This window comes from Girardinichthys multiradiatus, chromosome 3, assembly GCF_021462225.1.
Source record: "Girardinichthys multiradiatus isolate DD_20200921_A chromosome 3, DD_fGirMul_XY1, whole genome shotgun sequence".
In the NCBI taxonomy this organism is placed as follows: domain Eukaryota; kingdom Metazoa; phylum Chordata; class Actinopteri; order Cyprinodontiformes; family Goodeidae; genus Girardinichthys; species Girardinichthys multiradiatus.
The window spans coordinates 27,537,955-27,563,898 of NC_061796.1; the positions used below are offsets into that span (position 1 = coordinate 27,537,955).

General features: G+C 39.4%; 2 protein-coding genes across 3 annotated transcripts; both read right to left on the reverse strand.

Moving 5' to 3' along the window:
* Positions 1-31: 31 nt before the first annotated feature.
* LOC124865457 (RIIa domain-containing protein 1) lies at positions 32-7,788 on the reverse strand. 2 transcript variants are annotated; one of them, XM_047360549.1, is made up of 5 exons: positions 7,572-7,788; positions 7,390-7,466; positions 6,935-6,994; positions 1,407-1,453; positions 32-924 (listed from the first exon to the last, which is right to left on the reverse strand). In XM_047360549.1, exons 1-5 carry the CDS (start codon positions 7,656-7,658, stop codon positions 860-862), a joined length of 336 nt encoding a protein of 111 aa, XP_047216505.1. In that variant the 5' UTR covers positions 7,659-7,788; the 3' UTR covers positions 32-859. The 2 variants fall into 2 exon arrangements, with proteins under 2 accessions (XP_047216505.1, XP_047216507.1); XM_047360551.1 differs by lacking the exon at positions 6,935-6,994 and having other exon boundaries at positions 7,572-7,775.
* A 944-nt stretch (positions 7,789-8,732) lies between these two features.
* On the reverse strand, positions 8,733-24,232 carry LOC124865294 (interleukin-6 receptor subunit alpha-like). The gene is made up of 10 exons (XM_047360274.1): positions 23,977-24,232; positions 22,332-22,967; positions 16,241-16,364; positions 14,521-14,714; positions 14,278-14,441; positions 14,031-14,172; positions 9,925-9,962; positions 9,750-9,810; positions 9,376-9,490; positions 8,733-9,216 (listed from the first exon to the last, which is right to left on the reverse strand). Exons 1-10 carry the CDS (start codon positions 24,077-24,079, stop codon positions 8,952-8,954), a joined length of 1,842 nt encoding a protein of 613 aa, XP_047216230.1. The 5' UTR covers positions 24,080-24,232; the 3' UTR covers positions 8,733-8,951.
* Positions 24,233-25,944: the final 1,712 nt, after the last annotated feature.

Below are 25,944 nucleotides of genomic sequence, written 5' to 3' on the forward strand. Positions count from 1 at the left end.
GCGGAGGAATCAAGAGAGAAGCAAAAAAAGCTATTGTTTTAAATTGAGTTTTTAATTGATTGATTCTTTGTGAGAAAACTGCCATAATTATTTTATTATCTGTAAAACTGCTTCAATTACTGCATTTTAAAACACAATTCACAAAAACCAATGAGGATGAGTCAGAAAGATGAGTCAGGAAAAGACAACATGGACCAGAAAATGGATGCGCTCCACCCACTACAGCATTACCTAATTTGTTTTACTCAACTAAAACAAACAAGAGGAGATAAATACAGACTAAAAGCTCCATTCAGATCTTCATGGAAAGAAGTAGGTAAACGTGGTGTCGAGACATCAGAATGGCAGCATGCTAAAAGGCTCTTTATAGACAGAGAAGTGTTCTGCACTCTCGACAAATATCCGTAAACCTTCTCTAACAGAAATGACATCTACCAGTGTTTTTGCTGTTTTATCATGAAGCACAGAAAGTTGTGGGAATAGAAACATAAATACTTTTGAAGCAAGTTGTACTTCATGAGAAGTCAATAGTCCCTGTAAGCCAACAGCCACATGAGGCCAAAGGATATTACAAAATGTCAACTGTTGCAAAGTCACATTAAAATATGCACATGACACGCCTTCATAATCCTGTCAAAATTAATTGGCTTAAGTGTCAAAGAGCATGGTGTAACATCCATTGGACTGCCTCTGCTTTTCACAATCACGCATTAGTTTGATCCTTTGAGGCATTTCTAGGAATTTGATGATGAATAATATGGACACAAACATAAAGGATCACCACTGTTGTAACCTCAGAACCAGTGCCTACATGGATCTGTGTCTCAAGAAAAGTACAAGGAGGATGTTGTTGGATCTTTCAATCCATGTCTCGGTTTCCTTTTATTACGGAGCCAGAAGGAACATTTAGGGAAGCGAAGTGATCTGAAAAAGATTATTGACAATTGTCAACATTACAAATTGTCTTGATTGAATCCTCACCAAGTTTGATCCTGCTTTAAAGCTGTCTTTACTTCATTATACAATATTGTACATGTTGGATTACTACTATCTGTCCAATATTTTGTCTCTTGATCTACCTGTCCTATGTGACAAAACTAGATATGCTTGTTTCTAAAAAGTCTTTGACTGAACTACATTTTTATATAACTTGAAAAGGTTGCAGTTTATGTCCAAAGGAACTGAGCAAAATAATACGTATCAGTAATGTTTGTCTAATAAAAACAATACATATGAACACCTTACTTCCTCTGTGTGTTATTTAAATATCTGTGTCAGCTAGGATCCAACTCAGGTTAAGGAGGATGTTACCACTAGGATTAGAAATGTAACTATGATAGGTAAATCCAGGGCCGGAAGCGGGATAGAGCAATAACCCACTGAGTGTCTTTATGTTTATGACTTACCTGCAGCAAACTCACGGATGTCAGACGGCCTTTTGATCAGCAAGTTTCTGTTAAATAAAAAGAGAACTGAGATGAGTATTTAGACAAGTACAGTCTGATGGTTAGAAGCAGGGCCTGCACTGTACAGTTTTTAGATGTTATTTGTGTAAGGTGACAGAGTGCGATTGCTGTTTTCACATCTTCAACAACGAACTGCACCGAGGGGCTCCTGAACCAAAGCTCGATTTTAAATGGACCAAATACCTCAGTTGACTTGTGTTTCACAAACTAGTCTGTGGATTCTGTAACTTCAAGTATCTGGTAAATTTCAAAAGTTCAACTGCATAATAAACAACATTTATTAGGATTATTTCATAGATTTTGTAAAATCCTTAAATTTATACCTTTCAGTTATCTATAAGTATTTTTGTAATAAAAATAGCATGTGTTTTTATATAAAGGTAAAGAAACAGTTGTTTTTGTCAAATGAAAAAACTTTAGGTATTAACTTAAAATCTCCACTATATTTCAGCAATATTACATGTTCTACAACCATATGTTGTGTTCTGCCTAACTCACTCACTAATAATCATGTTCAAGATACTCAGTTGAGCTTTATCTTGTGTGTTCTCCAAACAACATAAAAAGGCAGAGGCGACATGTTTAGCCGCATGCTGTCATTCAACCGCTGGCTGTCTAGGTGGTGTCCAGAAAACGATGTGGGCTACATTGATAATTGGGAAACATTTTAGGGAAAACCTGGTCTGATCCGGAGAGACGGCATCCATCCCACTTTGGATGGAGAAGCTCTTCTTTCTAGGAATCTGGAGGAATTTATTAGTTCTCCAAAACTCTGACAACCCAGGGTTCAGACCAGGAAGCAAGGTCGTAGTTTAACACTCCTCTGTGGAGCTTCTGTACTGCTACCCACCCATTACCCTATTAAGACAGTGTCTCACCCATGGCCAAAATGAAATAGATTAAAAAATAATATAAAAAGGAGGAAACCATGAAAATCTCATAAAAGAAAATAAAACACCGACAGAAAACAAAAATAAAACAATTAAATGTGGCTTATTGAACATAAGACCTCTCTTTTCAAAGACATTGCTTGTTAATGACTTGATTTGTGACAATCAGATTGATTTATTTTATCTCACAGAAACCTGGCTGCAGCAAGATGATTATGTTACTATAAATGAGTCAACTCCTAATTAAATTTTCGCATTCCTCGAAATACTGGGCGAGGAGGAGTAGCAACCATCTTTCAGTCCGATTTATTGATTAGTCCCAGACCAATCAATAACTACAACTCTTTGAATATTTAATCCTTAGTTTTCCTCATCCAAATTACAAAGCACTAAAACCACTTCTGTTTGTTGTTTTGTACCATCCACCAGGCCCTTACTCTCAATTTTTAGATCAGTTTTCAGACTTTCTATCTGATTTAGTGTTAAATACAGATAAGGTTATTATAGTGGGTGATTTTAACATTCATGTTGACACTGAAAGTGATAGCTTAAATATAGCCTTTAATGCTATCTTAAACTCAATTGGCTTTGCTCAAAACATTAACAAACCTACCCACCTTTGTCTTCATTCTCTGGACCTTGTGCTGACATATGGCATTGAGTGTAAAGAAACAACAATATTTTCTCATAACCCTGTCCTGTCTGACCATTTTTTAATAACCTTTGAGTTTGATTTAACAGAGTACTCCACAACTGAAAGAAAATTTCATTATAGTAGATCATTATCAGACAATGCTGTAACAACCTTTAAAGAATCTGTTCCATTTTTAATGTCCCCAATATCACAGAAGAACATAGCTGAGTTGAAGGTAATAATTTTGTTTGTTCCCCTTCACAAATTGATTCTCTTGTTCATAGTGTTACTTCATCATTGCGTGGTGCATTAGACAATGCAGCCCCCTTGAAAAAGAAGGTATTTATTAATAGGAGGCTGACTCCCTGGTTTAATTCAGAGCTACGTACTTTAAATCTCAATGTTAGAAAATTGTAGAGAAAATAGCGCTCTACACACCTAGAGGATTCCTACTTAATCTGGAAAAATAGCCTAAAGTTGTATAAAAAGACACTTCGCCAAGCTAGAACAGCTTATTTCCCATCATTAATAGAAGAGAATACGAATAATCCTTGGTTAGCTCTGTTGAGCCATCCATTCCCCGAGCTATCAGCAGTAATGATTTTATGGGATTTTTTTGGACCAGAATCTTTAAAAAAGAAACTGCTTAGTCAATCACTTCACCTGGATGGCATTAAATTGACCTCCGGTAATAAAGTAAAAAACCTTGGTGCTGTTTTTGACCGGGTCATGTCATTTAAATCCCATATTAAACAAGGTTCTACGATTTCCTTCTTTCACCTCCGGAACATTGCCAAAATTAGAAATATCCTATCCAGGAGTGATGCTGAAAAACTAGTCCATGCATTTGTTACCTCAAGGACTATTGTAATTCGTTACTATCAGAATGTCCACAAAATGCAGTTAAAAGCCGTCAGCTGATTCAAAATGCTGCATCAAGAGTTCTGATAAAAATTAAAAAGAGAGATCATATTTCTCCTATTTTAGCTTCCCTTCATTGGCTCCCTGTTAAATCCAGAATTTAATATAAATTCTCCTCCTCACATATAAAGCACTTAATGATCTAGCTCCATCATACATCAGAGATCTGATTGTTCCATACGTTTCTAACAGAGCACTTCCTTCTCAGACTGCAGGTTTACTGGTGGTTCCTAGAGTCTCCTCGCTAGATGTCACCTCGCTGGGGGGGAAGGAGCCTGAGCTTGTGCGGGAGGTCGAGAGATATCAACTAAAAATAGTCGGGCTCGCCTCCACGCACAGCGTGGGCTCAGGAACCCATCTCCTCGAGAGGGGCTGGACTCTCTTCTACTCTGGAGTGGCCCACGGGGAGAGGCGGCGTGCTGGGGTGGGTTTGCTTGTTGCCCCCCAGCTCAGACGTCTCGTGTTGGGGTTTACCCCAGTGGATGAGAGGGTCGCATCCCTGTGCCTTCGGGTTGGGGAAAGGTCTCTGACTATCATTTCAGCCTACAGGCCGAGTGGTGGTGCAGAGTACCCGGCCTTCTTGGCGTCCCTGTCGGAGGTGCTGGATAGTGCTCCTCCTGGGGACTCCATTATTCTCCCATTATTCTGCTGGGGGACTTCAACGCCCACGTGGGAAACGACAGTGACACCTGGAAAGGCGTGATCGGGAGGAATGGCCTCCCCGATCTGAATCCGAGTGGTGTTTTGTTATTGGACTTCTGTGCTAGTCACGGATTGTCCATAATGAACACCATGTTCAAACATAAGGGTGTCCATCAGTGCACTTGGCACCAGGATACCCTAGGCAGGAGGTCAATGATCGACTTTGTTGTCGTATCATCAGACCTTCGGCCGCATGTTTTGGACACTCGGGTGAAGAGAAGGGCTGAGCTGTCCACTGATCACCACCTGGTGGTGTGTTGGATCCGCTGGGGGAGGCGAAAGCCGGGCAGACTTGGCAGGCCCAAGCGCATAGTGGGGGTCTGCTGGGAACGTCTGGCAGAGCCCTCGGCCAGGGATGTATTCAACTCTCACCTCCGGGAGAGCTTTGACCAGATCTCGGGGGATGTTGGAGACATAGAGTCCGAGTGGACCATGTTCTCCGCATCTATTGTTGATGCTGCCGCCCGTAGCTGCGGCCGTAAGGGTTGCGGTGCCTGTTGCGGCGGCAATCCCCGAACCCGGTGGTGGACACCAGCAGTAAGGGACGCTGTCAAGCTGAAGAAGGAGTCCTATCGGCTGTGGTTGGCTTGTGGGACTCCTGAGGCGGCTGACGGGTACCGTGGGGCCAAGCGTGCCGCAGCCCGGGCTGTGGCAGAGGCAAAAACTCGGACCTGGGAGGAGTTCGGTGAGGCCATGGAGGACTACCGGTTGGCCCCGAAGCGATTCTGGCAAACCGTCCGGCACCTCAGGAGGGGGAAGCAGTGCTTCGCCAACACTGTTTACAGTGGGGGTGGGGAGCTGCTGACCTCGACTGAGGACATTATCGGGCGGTGGAAGGAGTACTTCGAGGATCTCCTCAATCACGCATTCCCTGGTGGAAACAGAGGCAGGGGACTCGGGGTTGGACTCTTTCATCACCTGGGCTGAAGTCACCGAGGTGGTTAAAAAGCTCCGCGGTGGCAGGGCTTCGGGGTTGGATGAGATCCGCCCTGAGGACCTCAAGTCTTTGGATGTTGTGGGGCTGTCATGGTTGACACGCCTCTTCAACATTGCGTGGTGGACGGGGACAGTGCCTTTGGATTGGCAGACTGGGGTGGTGGTCCCCCTACATAAGACCCCCTACATAAGAAGGGTGACCGGGGGGGGGGGGGTGTTCCAACTACAGGAGGATCACACTTCTCAGCCTACCTGGTAAGGCCTACGCCAGGGTATTGGAGAGGAGAGTCCGGCCGATAGTTGAACCCCGGCTCCAGGAGGAGCAGTGTGGTTTTCGGCCCAGCCGTGGAACACTGGACCAGCTCTATACCCTCTACAAGGTACTTGAGGGTTCATGGGAGTTTGCCCAACCGGTCCACATGTGTTTTGTGGACCTGGAGAAAGCATTCGACTGTGTCCCTCGTGATGCCCTGTGGGAGGTGCTCCAGGAGTATGGAATCGGGGGCCCTTTACTAGGGGCCATCCGGTCTCTGTACAAGCGGAGCAGGAGTTTGGTTCGCATTGCCGGCACTAAGTCGGACCTGTTCCCGGTGCACATTGGACTCTGGCAGGGCTGCCCTTTGTCACCGGTCCTGTTCATAACTTTTATGGACAGGATTTCTAGGCGTCCTCGGGGTCTTGTTCACGGGTCAGGGAAGAAAGGAGCGGGAGATCGACAGACGGATTGGTACGGCTGCCGCAGTAAAGGGTCGCTGTGCCGGTCCGTTGTGGTGAAGACAGAGCTGAGCTGAAAAGCGAAGCTCTCGATTTACTGGTCGGTCTACGTTCCTATCCTCACCTATGTCCATGAACTTTGGGTCATGACCGAAAGAACGAGATCCCGGATACAAGCGGCTGAAATGAGCTTCCGCCGTAGGGTGGCCGGGCACTCCCTTAGAGATAGGGTGAGGAGCTCGGCCATCCGGGAGGGGCTCGAAGTAGAGCAGCTGCTCCTCCACATCGAGAGGAGCCAGTTGAGGTGGCTCGGGCATCTATACCGGATGCCTCCTGGACGCCTTCCTCAGGAGGTGTTCCAGGCACGTCCCACCGGGAGGAGGCCCAGGGAAGGGACTATGTTTGAAGATGTCCGTGAGGCAGACACCCTGTCTACTTTTAACGCTAGGCTTAAAACGTTCCTTTTTGATAAAGCTTATAGTTAGAGTAGCTTAGGTTATCCTGAGCTATCTCTGTAGTTATGCGGCTATAGGCTTAGGCTGCTGGAGGACATAATGACCACTTTCACTCTCTTCGCTACAGTCTCATACTACTCTCTAATTTTGCATTATTTGCTGTTATTTAAGCTTTTAACTCTCTGTTTTTTTCTCTTTCTGGAAGGTATATCTGACCTTGCTCTGTGTTTGGCTGTGGCACCTTCCTGGAGGGGGAATATGGTCAAGCTGCTGCTGCTAGCAAAGAAAAGTTTTGATTGGACAAAAAAGTATAAACAAAAAAGGTTACCATCTCCCTGAAATGTTGAGTGACAGGACTCCAATCTTATACAACTACAATACTATGTTCAACAAGCAGTGTAAACATGTAGACTTGCTAAGGATAAGTTTTCTATACTTCTAAAGATTGCTTAGTAACTCTGATTGACCTGTACTTGATTCCATTGGCCACATTTGGTATTTATTGTCCCTAATATTTAAAAGCAGTTCAATAAACGTCTGCCTTCCTTTACTTCTTTGAGTTTTTCAATCTAATCAACCTCTTTATCAGGGAACTTTCATCCGTCAACACTGACCAACTGAAACCTTTTAAAAATATTAAATAATACTAAAACAAGGGAGAACAAACCAACCTTAGAAATTCACCAACAATTTCTTCCACTTCTGGATGTGCTCTCAAATACTTCTCGTTGTTGTTTCTCGTCTGGATCTAAGCCAAAACAAAACGTAGGTTGGGTACATATTTAACAGTTTAAGTTACAGCTTTTTTGGCTAGCTCTCATACAGTTAGCCTTTTTCCTCCGCGGAGAGTTACCTTGAACTGTCGCAGTTTCTCTTGCTGCTCGGAACTTAAAATACTAACGGTGGGTTTCGTCAGAAAATCTTTTCCAGCTTCTTCCATAACTTCTCAACAAGCGTCCAATTCTTTCTCTAAATGTGGCATATCCTCCGTTGCTCCACCAAACAGAAAATCAAACGGTCACCAACGTTTGCTCGCCTGTTTGTAAAAACGACCGTTGCCATGGAAACGGACGCGTTTAACGGCTTGTCCACGAGGGGGCGTAGTTGGGTCAGGTGAATATAAATACAGTTTAATGTGAATTTAAAAGTGCACAACTATGGACGATCATTTCTCCACTGATGAAAAACAATAGGTGTATATTCTAAATAATTTGAATTATAATTAAATGTATTATAAACACATCCTATCTATATATTATCTAATTAAGATACTTTATCATAATCAAGGGGTATTCTTCTCATATTTATGTCTTAGCTATCTCATAATTATCAGATTCTAACTTATAGATATGACATTGTATTTTAAAATTAGGTGATACTAAGTCACACTGATAAGACACTATTTAATCCTGATGTGATAGCTAAGTCATAATTATAAGGAAGCAAGGCCAAGAATTATGAGGTAGCTAAATCAAAAATAATTTATCGGTCTATTCTCTTAGCCTTACCCAAGACTGGATGCAGAGGTACAGTGCAAGCTGTGTGTGAGAATGTAAGCATGACGCAGAGAAAGGTTGGACACTTGTAATATAGAATTAGATAAACCACAGCATGAAAGCCAAGCCACAACAAGTGAGTCTCCACTAAGTAAAGGTAAAAATGGCTGTACACCATCACAATACAAATTGTATATGTCTAGTTATTTATTCAGTAACTAACTCAATATAAGGTAGCTAACATATTAATATAATAAAACTAACTCAATATAAGATAATACCTCTTTATTGGTAGAGAGCTAACTCAATAATATACCAGAGTACCTCAATTATGAGCAAGCTAATAAAAAATGTAAAATAGCTAAGTCATTAAAATTAGGATACATCCTATAATAACTTTGTTTACTCATGATTATGAAATAGAAATTATTTGTCTTTCATAACAATGGCAGAAATGTTTAGAAAGCTAGAAATTGATAAACCTTTAGTGACATTTACAAACAGAATATGTGCCGAGATAAACCCACCTCTGCAGTTTATTTCACAATTTCAAAATGGCACCGATGCACAGTAGAGAAAGAAACAAAAACACATAAAAACATTTTACCACAGGTTTAAGCATACATACAGAAATTAATATACAGTATGTACAAGTTTTTTCCTGAGTCTTCCTCCTCCAACTAAGACCTTTTTCATTAAGTTTCTGAAACTGCAAAACAACCAGGCCTCTTGTTTGTTCATAGCTCCATCTGCAGGAAGAAGTAACTTTTGTTGTTGAAGTTCCTGACTTCTAATCGGTCCATCTCAGTTTGTTCTTCCTTATTTTCCTCCTGTTGTTGTGTGTCACCCGGTGGGTGCTGTTTATATAGCTGAGGGCCAGAGCCGGACACCAGAGCTTCTCCTTCTGGGGCTGAAGGGATGGAAGGGGGCGGTGGAGACAAGTCATCACTTTGTGTGATTCTACTGAGGCTGTTGAGTTTGGACATTAACCTGCTTTTGTGTCTGAAATAAAAAAGAAAAACAATGGTTCAGATGAATAAGTTGGCAAAAACTGAGTCCTCAATCAGCTGAGTCCTAAAATTGATCAAAAATATTAATTTATTTGCTCTAATGCAAAATCTTTTCTATTTTTAATGAAAAACCAATTTCAGATTGCTTAACCTAAGGATGTAGACAGCCAAAAGGACAGACATGACGACAAAAAGAGCAGAGATCCATAGGACATGATACTGTTGGCATGAAACTTCTGAGTTGGTACATATCTCATTTGTTGTACCTGCAGCAAAAGAGAAAAAAGAAAACACACAAGAAATTGTTATGGTTACATGTATGACTGGGTGGTATAAAAAAGGTGTTATTTCATGAGAACCATGTCTCTTGTGGCTTGTTTAGCTGTTGAGCCTCAGTTATTATGATGCCATAGTTTCCTGTTAAAACCCAGTGGGGTATAAAGTAGTTTCAGGGTGTTTCCTCCCACTTCTTATGCTTTTCTTTCAAATATGCATACAGAGACAATTTACTGCCAGCAATCTAACCGTCAAGGTAGTTATCATCGGGAAAACCAGAGCCAAAGTCTTCGATGTAGGGCAAGTCAACCTGACGGTAACAAATAAATGAACAAAAAAAGAAAAAGAAATGAAGAACATGTTAAGACAGAACAAGTAAAGGTGAATAAATCTATGCTTTCCAACTGAAACTTAAAATTCCTACTATTGTGGTTGTCAGATCACCGTCCTCTGCTACATTAGCTGAAAAGAGACATAAACAGGCAGTTAAAAAAAATAAGTTTAAGAAATCTATATATCTTTTCATAAATGTTATAGCTAGACTTTTAATTATAATATCATTTAATTGTAATTGTAAACCACTGACTTTATTAGCATTGCCTGGAGCTTTGAACTGACTGTGTTTGAGCTGGGTAACTCTTACACAGTGCTCTGTGCAGTTGTTTACAGGCCTTCCAAATACAATAAGGACCTCCGGAACGATTTTTCTGATTTGTTGGCTGAAATTATGCCAAAATATAATCATGTTCTTACTGTAGGTTATTTCAACATTCATCTGTGCTGTCCTGATAAGCCAATGACAAAGGACTTTTTAAATCTTATTGACTGTTAATCTTGTTTGGTCTGTGTTTGTGCCTACACAAAGATGTGGGCACACGCTGGATATTGTTTTAACTTACGGTTTACCGGTTTTTAACTTAGAGCTCTTTGATGTAGTTTGAGCAGATCACAAGCCAGTCTTATTTGAAGTTTCCTTCCCTTGTCCCTAAGGTAATCGTCCTGCTGTTACTAGATGTTGTCGTGTTTTTAACTCTTCCACTGGTGGTGAGTTTTCTGCTGTTTTTAACCAGAACTGCAGCCTTCCTGAGTCTATACATGATGACTGTAACAGGCCCAGCTCATGATTTCATTCAACCTGCCTAACTGCTCTAGATTCTGTGGCCCTCTTTAGGATCAGGCAAGTAAAAGCCAAATCTGAAACCTGGCTGAACGAAACTACCCGTGCTGCTAGAAGAAAGTGTAGGAGAGTCGAACGTAAATGGAAGAAGGATAAACTTCAGTGTACGAAATTTTAAAACACAACTGGGGTTCCTATAAGAAGACTGTTAAGGATGCTAGGAAAAAAACACTTCTCTGCTATTGAGCTGGTCCATCATGCTCCTCAGACTGCCTTTGTCGAGCCCTCTCAGGAAACTTGTGAAAAATTCCTTTACTTTACTTCCTTTACTTTATCGATAAAATATAATCTTTGAAAGCTCAGATCTCCCACTTTGTTTAAGACTCCTCTATCCCCATCAGCTGCTCTGTGGCCTTTGACAAGTTTGAGGTAGTTTCTTTCCTTTCTTACAAGATGTGGTTGCTTGTTAAAAGCCCTTAGAAACTCCATAAAATGCTCTCCCTCCTCAATTTTGTAAAGATGTCTTCCTCACTATAGCACAAGTTGTACACTCAATCATAAATAGTAGCTTGTCCTCTGGTGTTGTTCCCAAAAATTCCTAAACAGGCAGTAATTCAAACTTTACTTACGAAACCTCCAGTTGATTCTCATACAATTAAAAACTTACAGGCCTATCTCAATGTCAAAGATGCCCCAAAGATGTGGAAAGATCTAGCTTTGCATGTCAGACAAGCCACGTCACTCTTCAAATTTAAGAACCTTCTTAAAACGCATTTATTTGCCAAAGCATTTTGCACATCATGAAAGGTTGGCTCTATTTTGACATATTTTAACATTTTTATTAAAACGTCTGTTTTACTCTTGTCTTTTTAAACTTATTTGTTTTTCTTTTGTTTTATGTTATTTTGTATATTTATAGCACTTTGTGAAACCTAGTTTATTTTAAAGTGCTTAATAAATAAAGATGGCATGGTAGACTTCAGAGATTTATATCAAAATATGTAAAACTATTTAAAGCTGGGTTGCACGGTGGTGCAGTTGGTAGCACTGTTGCCTTGCAGCAAGAAGGTCCTGGGTTCAATTCCTGGCCTGGGGTCTTTCTGCATGGAGTTTGCATGTTCTCCCTGTGCATGCGTGGGTTCTCACCGGGTACTCCGGCTTCCTCCCACAGTCCAAAGACATGCCTGTTAGGTTAATTGGTCACTCTAAATTTCCCTTAGGTGTATGAATGAGTGTGTGCATGGTTGTATGTGTTGCCCTGCGATGGACTGGCGACCTGTCCAGGGTGTACCCTGCCTCTCGCCCATAGACTGCTGGAGATAGGCACCAGCTCCCCCGTGACCCACTATGGAATAAGCGGTAGAAAATGACTGACTGACTGACTATTTAAAGCAGTATGGTTGAAGTTGAACTGTTGTTAAATGCAGAAACCACTTTAATTTAAAGAGTCACAGACAAACATTGGAAAATAAGAATCAGTTTAACTTCTGAAAGTTAATTTAGGTAGATACAGATAGTAAAGTAATTCCAGTTTATTGTTGCTGCTTGTAGTATTCCACATTTTATTTTGTTACAACCACAAACCTCTGTGTATTTTATTGGGTTTTTATACAATATACCAACACAGAGTGGGATATAGTTGTGAATTTCAAGAAAAATGGTATGGAGTTTTACATTTTTTCTACAAATAAAACCAAAAAGGTGTAGCCTGCCTTTGGAGATGAACCTAAACCTTACGCTCAAGTATTTTACAGCCTCTAATGCCTCTTCCAAAACTGCTCTCTATCTCCAGTTCAATAAACTTTGACCAGCTGCCCTGTCCCTGCTGAGAAAAACCATTCCCACAGCATGATGGTGTCACATCCATGTTTCACCAAGGGGATAGTATTTTATATACATAGCATTTCAGATATGGACCAAAAGTTCAGTTTTGGTTTCATTTGACAAATGTTTGCCGTATCCTCTACACACTAAAAACTAAGAATTGTATTTCTTATGGTTTTCTTTTAGCAACAGTTTTCTTCTTGTGAGTCTTCCATAAAGGCTAGATTACTGCAGTGGACAGCTGATAGTCAACAGGATTTTGCACCTGAGCTGTAAATTTCTGCAGCTACTCCAGAGGTACCATAGACCTTTTGGCTGCTTTTCTGATTAATGCTCTCAGTTTAGATGGGCGGCCACGTCTTGATTTGCAGGTTTGCAGTTGTGCCATACTTCAACCATGCTCTAAGCTTCTCCATAACTTTGTCCCTGACCTTCCTACTGTGTTCCTTGGGCTACATTATGCTGTTTGTTCACTAATGGTCTCTAACCAGCCTCTAGGAAATTAGAAAAACAGTTGTATTTATACTCAGGGTAAATAACAAACAGATGGACCATAGGTACTGGTTAGGTGACTCCAGAAGAGAATTATTTGCACTTACTTACTATGTAAGTGCAAATAATTACTTTGTAAGTCAGAGTAGAGGTGCTAAATACAAATTCATACCACACTTTAAGATTTTTGAACAGAAAAAAACTGATATTTTCCTTCTGCCTCAGATTTATGCACAGCTTTGCATTGGTCTTTCACAAAAAAACCCAACAAAACAAACTGAGGTTTGTGGTTGTAAAGTTACAAAATATAGTGGTTTCAATATTTTTGCAAGGCATTACATATATTATTTTTCGATTTTATTTTCAACTCATGGTGAAGAAACAGGAACATGAGATCAACTGGACAGCATTGAACCTCAGCTCAAAGGAAAGCTGCAACTTCAATATATGGAAGAGATTTCACCTTCTTTCAAAATCCTGGAAACCATGTGCTCCTTAAATAACTTGTGTTTACATTGTTCGATCAACCAGTTCAGGGAACAATCACGAAATATCTATCAAGAATATTGATTTCATACTGTACATGATAGGTACTCTTATTTATGCAGGAAGCACAACAGGATAAGGTAAAAGGGAGGGGGACATTCACAGTTCTAACTTATTTAAAAAAATTGTGGTGTTTGCAGGAAACAGAATCCATTCCAGCACAAGCTATTTGGACTAGTTATGGAGCAAAAGCATTTACTTAGGTGATGTTCCCAGTAAAGTAGCTACCTTGTAGCAGCACTGTCTTCCACAAATCAAAGACAGAGAAACACGTTCACCGTAACCAGAACTCAATATTAAATTGGTGCAATCAGTTTGTACATATCTTAATATGAATTTAATTTGACTCAAGTTTAATTGGTCATATTTGTATGTTCTCTTTTAACATGATACTTCTTAGTGTTTACTTTCTTTGTTGTTTATGGTCTCGGTCGTGTTTTAACTACTGTTCCAAAAGCAAGTTTTCCCAATAACGCTCTGAATCTGATGATCCACAAGTATAATAAGGCTTAAGATATGCATAAACCTGTTATATGTGTGTTTATATCTACCTGTCCAACTCCTGGCAGAGATAGGTGAAGTCCACTCACTCCAATGACCATCATATTCCTCTTTAGTTCTGAGCTTAATCAGGTACTCAGAACCACGCAGAGCATCAGTGATTGTGTAGCGCCGTTTTCCGATCACATTTACCTGTAAGGACACGTACAGAGCATAAAACAAGACACCAATCAACAGAAACAGCCCTGATTCCTCAGTATTGAATACATGACTGCAATATTCAGTACTCGGACGTACCTGTTCATTTGAAGAGGTCAAAGGTCTGTATCCGATCTCATACTTTAGGGCATAATAGATATCATGTTTCTTCCAGGTTACTGGTAAATTCCAGGTCACCTTTATCATCCCCTCTATATTCTCCACTGGGTGGGCTGACACGTTGGACGGGGGGTCTGGCTTCACTGGAATAGCAGGAAAGGGTTAAAGTGATTACATAAGCCTTATTTTGAGTGAAACAGTTGTTATAACAAGCCTACTTACAAATGTCCAGTGGTGTGAACTGGATTGGGAGACTGGTGGTATTGCCCAAGAAGTTTGTAACACACAGGAAGGCTACATGGACAGACCTCTGCTCATCCTCGTGTTGCTCAAGAGCACACCAACAGAGAGAACGCTGAGACATGTACGAGCATTGGATTTGTTTAAAATTCTCTATTTTTCTGAGAGAGCGGTGACTGGAAAAAAAAAAGAAACCCACGGTTTTCAGATAGATGGAAAATATAAATGATAAACTTACAGACAAATAGGTTTTGCACAAAGAAAGTTCATAAGTGCAGAGTAAGTGACCAAAACACAGCTAATTATGCATGAGTTAACTAACTTATACCTCTTGTTGTTCTTGTTCGTACACAAGCTTGATAGTTCTAATGTTATTTTCTATCTGCTAAGCCATTTGGAGGTCAAGGTCAAACAGTAGACATTGTCCCTGGAAGCACGTTGCATCGTTCTGACATGTGTACATTACCTAGTGTATGTATTGGTTTTTACGGTCTTATGTTGTGGAAAACTGAGATATGGAGATTTTTGTTTCCTTTATTTGCAATAATGTGATTTATTTTTCTACGTTTTAATTGTATTATTCTGCACATAATTTGAGATTTTGTCTGTATTATTACATCATTTTCACAAATTCTCACAAATCAGATTAAATAGTACTAGTGAAGTACCTAGTACTAAAGTAGCCTTTTTACCTAATATGTATTAACTATTGAGTAAAGTTTTGGATGATTATTTTTACTTCTACTTGGGTTAAAATATACTGAAGTAGTGCTACTCTTACTTCAGTACAATTTTTGGCTACTCTACCCATCTCTCTTTATAGATGTACTTTCAGTTTTAGACTGTTTGTAGAAGCCTACATCTGGCTTTAGTTTATTTAGACCTTTATTTAGGATAGAGGAAGTTTATAATGCTGACAATAATTCAAGTTTATTAGAATAACATTACTATTTACTGGTTAAGAACCATCAGGCATAAGGAATTGTAATATTAGACATTATACTAAGGCCCTCTAGTAAATTTGCATATGTAATTGCTTATTAGACAGTTAAGGAGTTTTGGGGTGTGGCTATTCAGTTGTGAGTCAGATAGTTGGAGCGAAGCCACACAGTTTTTTGACCTAATTCATATTATTTTCTTTACTCTTTATTGTTTGTGGATAAGTTACGTTTATATCGTCTTTATTTTTTGAGTAAAACAGTTAGACTTTATCAAGAGGATCCAGTCTGTTTTTTCTGTTTTGGTTAAGACGTGAATAAAAGAGGAAATATGGAGAGTGTCAAGCTTATAGCTTCATTAATTAGGAAATCACACTGTTCCTGCAGAGATGTCTGAGAGCACAAAGCAATCAGTCAGTCTGACTCTGAACTGCCTTAAGTCTCTGTATTGCCAAATTTATATCTTTAAAAGCTTCAATAAGATATTATGTATTGTGAAAAAAAAATCTAAAGCTTATTTGCAATGTGCCAATGAGAACTGCTACTCTTGAACTGAAGACTTGTATGCCTATGTAGGCTGATGGGTCTCTCCTTATTTAAACTTATTTAAAAAATATATTCAAATCCTCTATCAATAATCTTTGACAGTGGGTCAAATTGTAATTTCTGGGTTTCATTTGTTGCAGCAGCCTTTGTTGGAAGATGTTAAACATTTTCTATTCAAAATAAGTTTTTGGAACTTAGTGTATATTATGAATTCTTACGTTTTGCTCAGAAAGAGGTAGCAGTCAGGATGCGTGATTACTGGGTTCTGAGGCCTCCATTCACAGCGGATTTTACTCCAGGGTGACTTCGTGTAGCAAAAGATACTTGGAGTCTCGGGGGGATCTAAGATACCAGAAAATATTCAATAAGGCATGCAGAGGAGTGAGGTTTTTGGCGTGGCAATGGGCTTATTCAGAACCAGTAGTAAATGTAATATATTAATCCTAGATGCTGCATGCTCCATATGCACGTAATTGCATGATTGCACCTGCTTCAATGTACAGTCATTTTCAATAAATTAGAATATTATTGACAAATTAATTTATTTAAGCAAACGTGAAACACATTATCTAGATTAATCAAACATAGACTGGTGTTTTCAAGCCTTTCTTTCTGTTTGTTATGATTATTTTCTGCTTACAGCATGAGAATATTACATCAGACTAAGAAACAACATCCTAATACAGAAATGTGTTCTTAATAACAAGTTTAATACCTGCTTAAAGTTTTTCATTGTCAAAAGGTACTTTTAATCTGACGAACAAGCCTTGACTATGAGTGTATACATGTTGTGTGCACATGTCTGTCTCTATGTGTTTGTATGTAAGTGGGCACAGAAGTGTTGTCAGAGTTTGTCTGCAGGAGCCACAGAGGGGGAGAAAGGCACCCCTGCCAAGCCCAGGAGCACTTCTCCAAGGTCATAGACTGGTCACTCATAGTATACAATTCAATTCAGTTTTCAATTCAGTTTTATTTATATAGCGCCAATTCACAACACATGTCGTCTCGAGGCACTTCACAAAGTCAGGTACATACATTCCAATTAATCCTAACCATTGAACACATCTTATACTGCTCTATATACTGCTCTACATTTACTCTCACTCACTTAAAACTTTGCACATATATTAATATTAATATTGTAGTTATATTTATACTGTTTAATTTGAGTACTGTATTGCACCGACTATGCCAAAACAAATTCCTTGTATGTCCAAAAACGTACTTGGCAATAAAGCTTTTCTGATTCTGAACAGTGCAGTCACATTCAGTTATTTATTCAAATTGGATAAAAAGTTTTTCTATCTAAGGAAACCCAGCCGATTGCATTAAGTCAGAGACTTGTAGCAGTCACTCTTCCTGGATGAGCATGTAGCAACAGTGGAGAGTCACTGGCATTGACTTTGCAGCAATCCCTCATACTGAGCATGCATGTAGCGACAGTGGAGAGGAAAAACTCCCTTTTAACAGGAAGAAACCTCCAGCAGAACCAGGCTCAGTGTGAGCGGCCATCTGCCACGACTGACTGGGGGTTTTAGACAGCAGAGACACAAAAAGAACACAGAAGCACTGATCCAGGAGTACTTTCTATGGGAAGGAAAAGTAAATGTTAATGGATTTAGCTCCTTTAGTCGTTTCATCTACAAAGAAAGCACAGATACACTCTGGTTTATCTGGTTCTAGTTTAGAGTATTAGAGAGAGCACATACAGTTAGTCACAGTAAAAGGTGTCACAGGTAGACACAGAGTCAAGAAAGGTGTAGCTTCTAAGAAAAAAAAGAAGAAAGAAAGAAAGAAAAGAGAGAGAGCATAAAGTTAAAAGCTGAAATAACAGCAAATAATGCAAAATTGGAAAGTAGTATGAGAATGTAGCGAAGAGAGTGAAAGTGGTCATTGTGTCCTCCAGCAGCCTAAGCCTGTAGCAGCATAACAACAGAGATAGCTCAGGATAACCTAAGCCACTCTAACTATAAGCCTTATCAAAAGGGAAAGTTTTAAGCCTAGCCTTAAAAGTAGACAGGGTGTCTGCCTCACGGACTGAAACTGGGAGCTGGTTCCACAGGAGAGGAGCCTGAGAACTAAAGGATATGCCTCCCATTCTACTTCTGGAGACTCTAGGAACCACCAGTACACCTGCAGTCTGAGAATGAAGTGCCCTGTTAGGAACGTATGGAACAATCAGATCTCTGATGTATGATGGAGCTAGATCATTAAGGGCTTTATATGTGAGGAGGAGAATTTTAAATTCTATTCTGGATTTAACTGGGAGCCAATGAAGGGAAGCTAAAATAGGAGAAATACAGGAGAAATAGGAGAAATATTTTTAATTTTCATCCGAACTCTTGCTGCAGCATTTTGAATCAGCTGATTGGACATCCTGATAGTAAAGAATTACAATAGTCCAGCCTTGAAGTAACAAATGCATGGACTAGTGTTTCAGCGTCACTTCTGGATAGGATATTTCCAATTTTGGCAATGTTCCGGAGATAAAAGAAGGAAATCCTAGAAACTTGTTTAATATGGGATTTAAATGACATGACCTGGTCAAAAATAACACCAAGATTTTTTACTTTATTACCGGAGGTCAATTTAATGCCATCCAGGTTAAGTGATTGACTAAGCAGTTTCTTTTTTAAAGACTCCGGTCCAAAGACGACAACTTCTGTCTTGTCTGAATTTAGAAGCAGAAATTTTAAAGTCATCCAAGTTTTTATGTCTTCAAGACATGCTTGTAGTCTTTCTGACTGGTTGGGCTCATCAGGATTTATGGATAAGTAAAGCTGAGTATCATCAGCGTAACAGTGAAAATTTATTCTATGCTGCCTGATAATTTTACCTATGGGAAACATACAGGGGTTGGACAATGAAACTGAAACACTTGTCATTTTAGTGTGGGAGGTTTCATGGCTAAATTGGACCAGCCTGGTAGCCAGTCTTCATTGATTGCACGTTGCACCAGTAAGAGCAGAGTGTGAAGGTGTGCAGGATGACAATGCACCAATACACACAGCAAGACTGGTGAAAGATTGGTTTGATGAACATGAAAGTGAAGTTGAACATCTCCCATGGCCTGCACAGTCACCAGATCTAAATATTATTGAGCCACTTTGGGGTGTTTTGGAGGAGCGAGTCAGGAAACGTTTTCCTCCACCGGTATCACGTAGTGACCTGGCCACTATCCTGCAAAAAGAATGGCTTAAAATCCCTCTGACCACTGTGCAGGACTTGTATATGTCATTCCCAAGACGAATTGATGGTGTATTGGCCGCAAAAGGAGGCCCTACACCATACTAATAAATTATTGTGGTCTAAAACCAGGTGTTTCAGTTTCATTGTCCAACCCCTGTATATATATAGTGAAGAGAATTGGCCCAAGCACTGAACCCTGTGGTACTCCACAATTAACCCTGGAGTTTGAAGATGATTTATCATTTACATGAACAAACTGGAATCTGTCAGACAAATAAGATTTAAACCAGCCTAGTGCGGTTCCCCTGATATTCCAGCCTTTCTAAGAGAATATTGTGATTGACTGTATCAAATGCAGCACTGAGATCTAACAGGACAAGTACAGACTCAAGTCCATTATCTGAGGCCATAAGAATATCATTAGTGACTTTCAGCAGAGCTGTTTCAGTGCTATGATGAGCTCTGAAGCCTGACTGAAACTTTTCAAACAGGTCATTACTGTGTAATTGCTCACACATTTGATTAGCAACTATTTTCTCTAGAAGTTTAGATAAGACCAGAAGATTGGATATAGGTCTGTAATTTTTCAAGTCATCTCGGTCATGCGAAGGTTTCTTAATTAAAGGTTTAATTACAGCGACCTTAAAAGCTTGTGGTACATATCCATTTACTAAGGATAGATTAATCATATCTAAAATGGGGCTGGTAATCAGAGGGAACACTTCCTTAAATAATTTGGTTGGGATTGGGTCTAACATACAAGTTGACGGTTTAGATGAAGCTAATATTTCTGATAACTCAGGAAGCTCCACAGGATCAAAGCAGTCCAAACACAGATCAGGTTCCACAGTTACTTCCAAAGTTGTCTCACTTGCTGAGGATGAAGTAATCGTCTTCGGGAGTATGTCATCAATTTTATTTTGGAAGAATCCCATAAAGTCATGACTGCTGAGAGCTAAGAGAATGGATGGCTCAACAGAGCTATGACTCTGTGTAAGTTTAGCAACTGTACTACAGACAAACCTAGGATTATTCTTGTTCTCTTCTATTAATGATGAGAAATAAGCTGTTCTAACTTGGTGAAGTGTCTTCTTATACAACAGTAGGCTATTTTTCCAGATTAAGTAGGAATCCTCTAGGTGTATAGAGTGCCATTTTCTCTCCAATTTTGTAACATTGTGCTTTAAAGTATGCAGCTCTGAATTAAACCAGGGAGTCAGCCTCCTATAAATAATTACCTTCTTTTTCAAGGGGGCTGCATTGTCTAATGCACCACACAATGATGAAGTAACACTATCAACAAGAGAATCATTTTGTGAAGGAGAAGAAACAAAATTATTGCCCTCCACTGTGTTTTTCTGTGATAATGACGAAATTAAAAGTGGAACAGATTCTTTAAATGTTGTTACAGCATTGTCTGATAATGATCTACTATAATGAAATTTTCTTTCAGGTGTGGAGTACTCAGTTAAATTCAACTCAAAGGCTATTAAAAAATTATGAGAAAATATTGTTACTTTTTACACTCAATGCCATATGTCAGCACAAGGTCCAGAGAATGAAGACAAAGGTGGGTAGGTTTGTTAATGTTTTGAGCAAAGCCAATTGAGTCTAAGATAGCATTAAATGCTATACTTAGGCTATCACTTGCTACTTGCCACTCCTCCTCCTCGCCCAGTATTTTGAGGTATGTGGTATTTTTAATAATTAGGAGTTGACGAATTTCTAATGGAGGAACCACTGTTATTAGGAAGGTGTTAAAATCTTTAAAATATATTCAACAGTGCATAAAAAACTCCTTACATCTGACCTTTTATACACTTTTTGTTGCTTACTTCCTTTATCTTGAAAATGCCCTTTGTTGAATTTTTACAGCTAGTCAACTTATCTCATGCTGACAGTGTCATAAGACTTTAAGCCCGGAGGGGTTTCAGAACAATTTCCACCAGAAAATACATAACTTAAATAAATCACGTACAGCTCCACAGTTATAAGGTATACATGCAAACTTTTGGTAGCTATGTAAACGTAACACATAAAAGAATGTTTTGCATGTGGAACCACTATTGTAACTGTAACTATGTCTGACTGGTGGGTTAACAGGTTAAATATCCATGTGCTTGTGACCCATACATGTAAGAGATTGTCTTAGGTACACACTTAGCTGAAGCATCTAATCCACAGACTGACTTTATGGCATGCAGTTACAATAAAAGATATTCCATGTTTCTTATTGGCTGTGTGATGTGATGCTGCCACATGCTTCCCAAATTCCATCAATGATTATTTGACAGGTTTGGTGACTCTCTCCCAGAAGCTGTTGGGAGTGCAGTGGAGCTCTGACTCATTCAGACAAGAAAAACACATATCCGTCAGGATGTTCTGCACAGCTAATTGGACCCAGGCTTGATCAACCTGATTCAATTGGTTGTGACGGTTTTGAAGCATTTTGTGAAGCATTTTGGACTTTTCTCAATTTTTAGTTTGAAGTTCCTTTAACCTCAAATAATTTGGACTCTTATCAGTTCTATTGTGGAGGTTGCGGACGGTGAAACTACGGCTCCCTTTGAGTTTATTCCTGCTTTTCCTCTGGCAATCTTTCAACTTCAAAATAACGGTTTAACTCAACTTTCTATAACCTCCAGAGAATGACAAGAAAAAGTTAAATGTTTATTTACCTTGTTTATTAGTGTTCTGAATGTTCTAAAGTGACATTTATTTTTAAGTACATAGTTTAGTTTCATGATTAATAGTTTTATGTTTACTTTGGTTGATTTACTTAATTAATAATTATAGAGTAGACATTAAAATGATTAGTGACAAACATAATCCTTTCAAAATCCTATACATAATAATTATGTATAATTACTTTGATTTAAATAAAATCTTGTTTTTCCTTAATTAAAATATTGAGTAAGATAGCTCCCGGATAAGGAAGAATTCATCCCTCTGATTGATTTTTCAATAGATAAATAGGACCGATCAGCTTTTTTTTATTAAAATGATAAAAATTCTGGACACATTAAAACTTAGCCTATCAGTTACTGCTGATTTTGATCAAACGAGTCTTAGTTAGTTCAATTCCAGTTGCAAATCTATAAGCAATGTGCTGTAACTCACCTGCAACAATCACTTTAACAGCAAGCTTTTCTTCTCCCCTGTAATGACATGTGTATTTGCCAGCATCCGTCAGTCTTACTGACCTCAGAGATAGACTGCTCCCATCACCTAGAAATGCAATGTCTCCCCAGTCTCTGTCTGCACTCTGCACCGGCTGTTTGTTCCACTTCCACTGAGGCCTCATTTTAATCCCTTTTGTTACCCTGCTGCCTTCCTCCCACACCTCATCTTTGTATTGAACCTCGAGTGTTTTTTCTTTATCCTCCCAGTCTGACTCTCCCCCTGTCGTGGTTATGCTCTGAGAGGTTGGTTGGACCACTTGTGGAGAGGTGGTGTGTTCTGTATCTGAATATCCAACGCTTTGGTTTCCTCCTGGGACGGTGCTGACTCCAGCGACCGTGGTGGGAGCGTGATATCTCTCACTTACTGGAGAAGTTCCACCACTTTTATTTGAAAAGGCCCTGTCTCTTCTAACTTGCTGTGTGGTGGGAGTTCTATCTGATGGAGATCTTCTCTTGTTTGTACTTGGGATGTTTCTAGTTAAGGTAACTTTCACTCCATTCACCTTCACATGACCCCTGCAGGTCAGTTCCAGCCTGCATCCTGGAGATACAACCAACACACCACGGGGGGGTTCTGCACACACAAACACACAAATAAACCAAGCATTTGTGGCACAGGTACGAACCAGGCTGGAAGGTGCTGGAATTTGCCTGTGCATGTTCAATCAGTGCGATTTTGTGCATGAAAACTGTATCTTTAAATGTTCTTGAGGCATGAGTGTTGGTCCCAGATCAGTAAGCGCAGCACAGATAGGATGCAGCGTTGCATAAAAAAAATTACCAACTCCTTTAAAATTTCCTCTTTTAATCTGCCTCTCGCCTACACAGTTGCTCTTTCATCCTGATCTTTATCATCTATGTATCATCACACTTATTTACATGAATAGTTCCTCTAACCTTACTGATACTGATTTAGATGAAATGACAAATCTCAAATTATATGTATATATATATATATATATATATATATATATATATATATATATATATATATGTATATATATATATATATATATATATATATATATATATATATATATATATATATACATATATATACGTAAACAATGAGAGAATTGTCATGTTTGGTTGTATATTGCAATCAATGTTGTGCATGTAAAGCACAAGTTGTCAGAAAAAGTTTGCCCCTGTATTAAAAAAACATTTAACTTTCCTTTCTGGAGCCACTACGTACACTTGCTCACTAAACCGTAAAATTCAAATGATCTGTAGCTGTCTTTTTCTTCTCCAAAATAAGCTTTAAGTTCAAAGGATTTCTAAAGACAAAAATGCCTAAACATTTTATTTCAATAATCTCATTGGCCTGATTTCATGATGGTGAACACAACAGGTTAAAGATTCATTTTTATGCAGTTAAGATTAATTTAAAAATAACAATTATAAAAGACAAAACCTAAATTCAAAAGACAAAAAAAATGTAAATGCTACTAAAAGTGCATTTATACCAGGCTGTTACAAAGCAGTTTTTTGAAATCAAAACACCTCAACATATTCTTTAGAAAACAACTTCATACTGTATTTAAAATTTTGGAAAACATATTGATTATTTACTGAATATTCACCTTTTCTGGGACAGACTCCGTCGAAAATGCAGCCAACCTGCAGGACGCAGAGAAAGCACAACAGCAGGAGCGAAATACGCATCTTTAAAAGTGGTTCCTCCATTAACAAGTCCTCAGACCATCACTGACACCAACCCCAGAACACTGGGTATCATTTGTTTGTGAAGCCTGAGAAGAAACTGACTGTCTTCCAGCAGAGGCAGGATCATTAAAGCAGAGTTCATGTGGCCGCACCAGTGTGCTGTCCGTCAGATCCGTTATTGTGAAATCCCAGTGCTCTTTCCCCTCTTCAGCGCCGTTACACAGAGGAAATCCTCCTCAGCGTCAAAATAAAACCCCCTTGAAAGCTGAATTTAGGTCTACGACTCTAATGTCTATTTAACAGTCTTCAGACTCAAGACTCCTGCAAAATGAGTGTGGCTCTTTGAAATAGTTTTAAAATAATTTACACCTTCTAAAGCTAGAAACAAGTAATTTAAATTTAAAATCCTTCATTTTTTGTCCATGTCGTTAGGAATTGATTATAAACACTGATAAACATAAAGAACCACATCTCTGTTTCTGTGGTTCAACTTAAGATACTGAAACCTGAAGTTGTCTGTTTTGTCTCATCTGTTCAGCAGTTATTGATGTGTTGTCATCACTGTTGTCTACTCTGACTTCTAGATGAAATTACGTTTGTATAGTCAAAGTCTGGTTCTCTAAGCTCTCTAGCCATCATTAAACAGGCGCACTGTGAGATTATTCCTGCAAAAAACTATTAATGTGTGAAAAAGCTTGATTCATTTTAGAAGCTTTTGCACAAACTAGACAGTGTTTTGAACAGATATTGTATATCATAAAAACAAAGTTCATTTACAGTGACTTGCAAAAGTTTATACCTCGTCAAACTTTTTCACATTTTGTCTCACATTTGCTGTGCATTTTATATTCAACCCCCTTTACTGTGATACCCCTAATTAAATCAATTTGCTTTCAGAAGTCACCTAATTAGTAAGTACAAACTTAGAGTGTCTGCAAAAAGTATTCACCCCCTTGGCATATTTTATGTTTGCCTCACAACCTGGAATTAAAATTGATTGTTTGAAAGGTTACATTATTTAATTTACAGAATATGCCTCTAACCGGGCTGGGCGTGTCACCTCCTGCTGCACCTCCTTGCAGGTGCAGCTCATCAGGTGCAATCAGCCTCATTCCACTGGCAGCATAAAGGAGCAGGAAGCCAGTCACTCTTCGCCTGAGTGTTAACCCTCACCGGTAATGTCAAGCCATCTTCTGAGCATTTTTTCAGAGCATTTCCCTTAGCATTATTCTGAGGTTTTTGTGAACCAACCTGAGCATCTTACCAGAACCACCTGATTTCTCACCTGAAGAACCAACAGTAATCCTTGTGTCTCTCCTCTTCTGAAGGTATTACCCAGTTCCAATTCCTACGTGCAGTTTTTCCTGTGAACTTACCTCCATCATTACAAGGACCTCCCATTGTTACCTAGATCACGCTCCCACAACTGGCTTCCGTTCTGCTGACCAACCAATCCATCTTCAACCTCGTCTTCTGCACTACCAGTTCGCCCAGCACCACTACAGTCTTCATTACCCTCTGGATTTCATCAACGCTATGGAACAAACATCCATTTACCGGACTCCCCGCTATTAACAACCCCATCGACCACTCACCTTCCCCCCGGCAGACCATCATACATCATCTGGTAAGCTCCTTTCTTCTCCCCTTCTTCGTTCTCTGGATTGCCCTTCCCACCAGTGTCTCTTTCAGAGATCCCGGTTAACTGATTCCAATCCTCCTGAGAGTTTTTCTGCATGTGGGACAGAAGCCCAATGTCAGTACCTTGTATAGGCACCTTTAGCAGCAATTACAGCTGCACGTCCCTTTGGATAAGTCTCTATGAACTTGCCACATCTTGTAAGGTTCTGTCTTTGTTTTAGTTTGAGTTTGTGTTTTGGTTCATT

Coding starts and splice junctions, on each gene's coding strand:
- LOC124865457 (XM_047360549.1), bottom strand. CDS start 7,658: ATGGAAGAAGCTGGAAAAGATTTTCTGACGAAACCCACCGTTAGTATT. Junction 1,454..6,934: donor ACAGCCAAACACAGAGCAAG/GTCAGATATACC, acceptor TTTATTTAACAG/AAACTTGCTGATCAAAAGGC. Junction 925..1,406: donor CATCCGTGAGTTTGCTGCAG/GTAAGTCATAAA, acceptor AATCTTTTTCAG/ATCACTTCGCTTCCCTAAAT.
- LOC124865294 (XM_047360274.1), bottom strand. CDS start 24,079: ATGGAGGAACCACTTTTAAAGATGCGTATTTCGCTCCTGCTGTTGTGC. Junction 16,365..22,331: donor TGTTAAAGTGATTGTTGCAG/GTGAGTTACAGC, acceptor CTGGTATCTTAG/ATCCCCCCGAGACTCCAAGT. Junction 14,715..16,240: donor TACCTCTTTCTGAGCAAAAC/GTAAGAATTCAT, acceptor TTTTTTTTCCAG/TCACCGCTCTCTCAGAAAAA.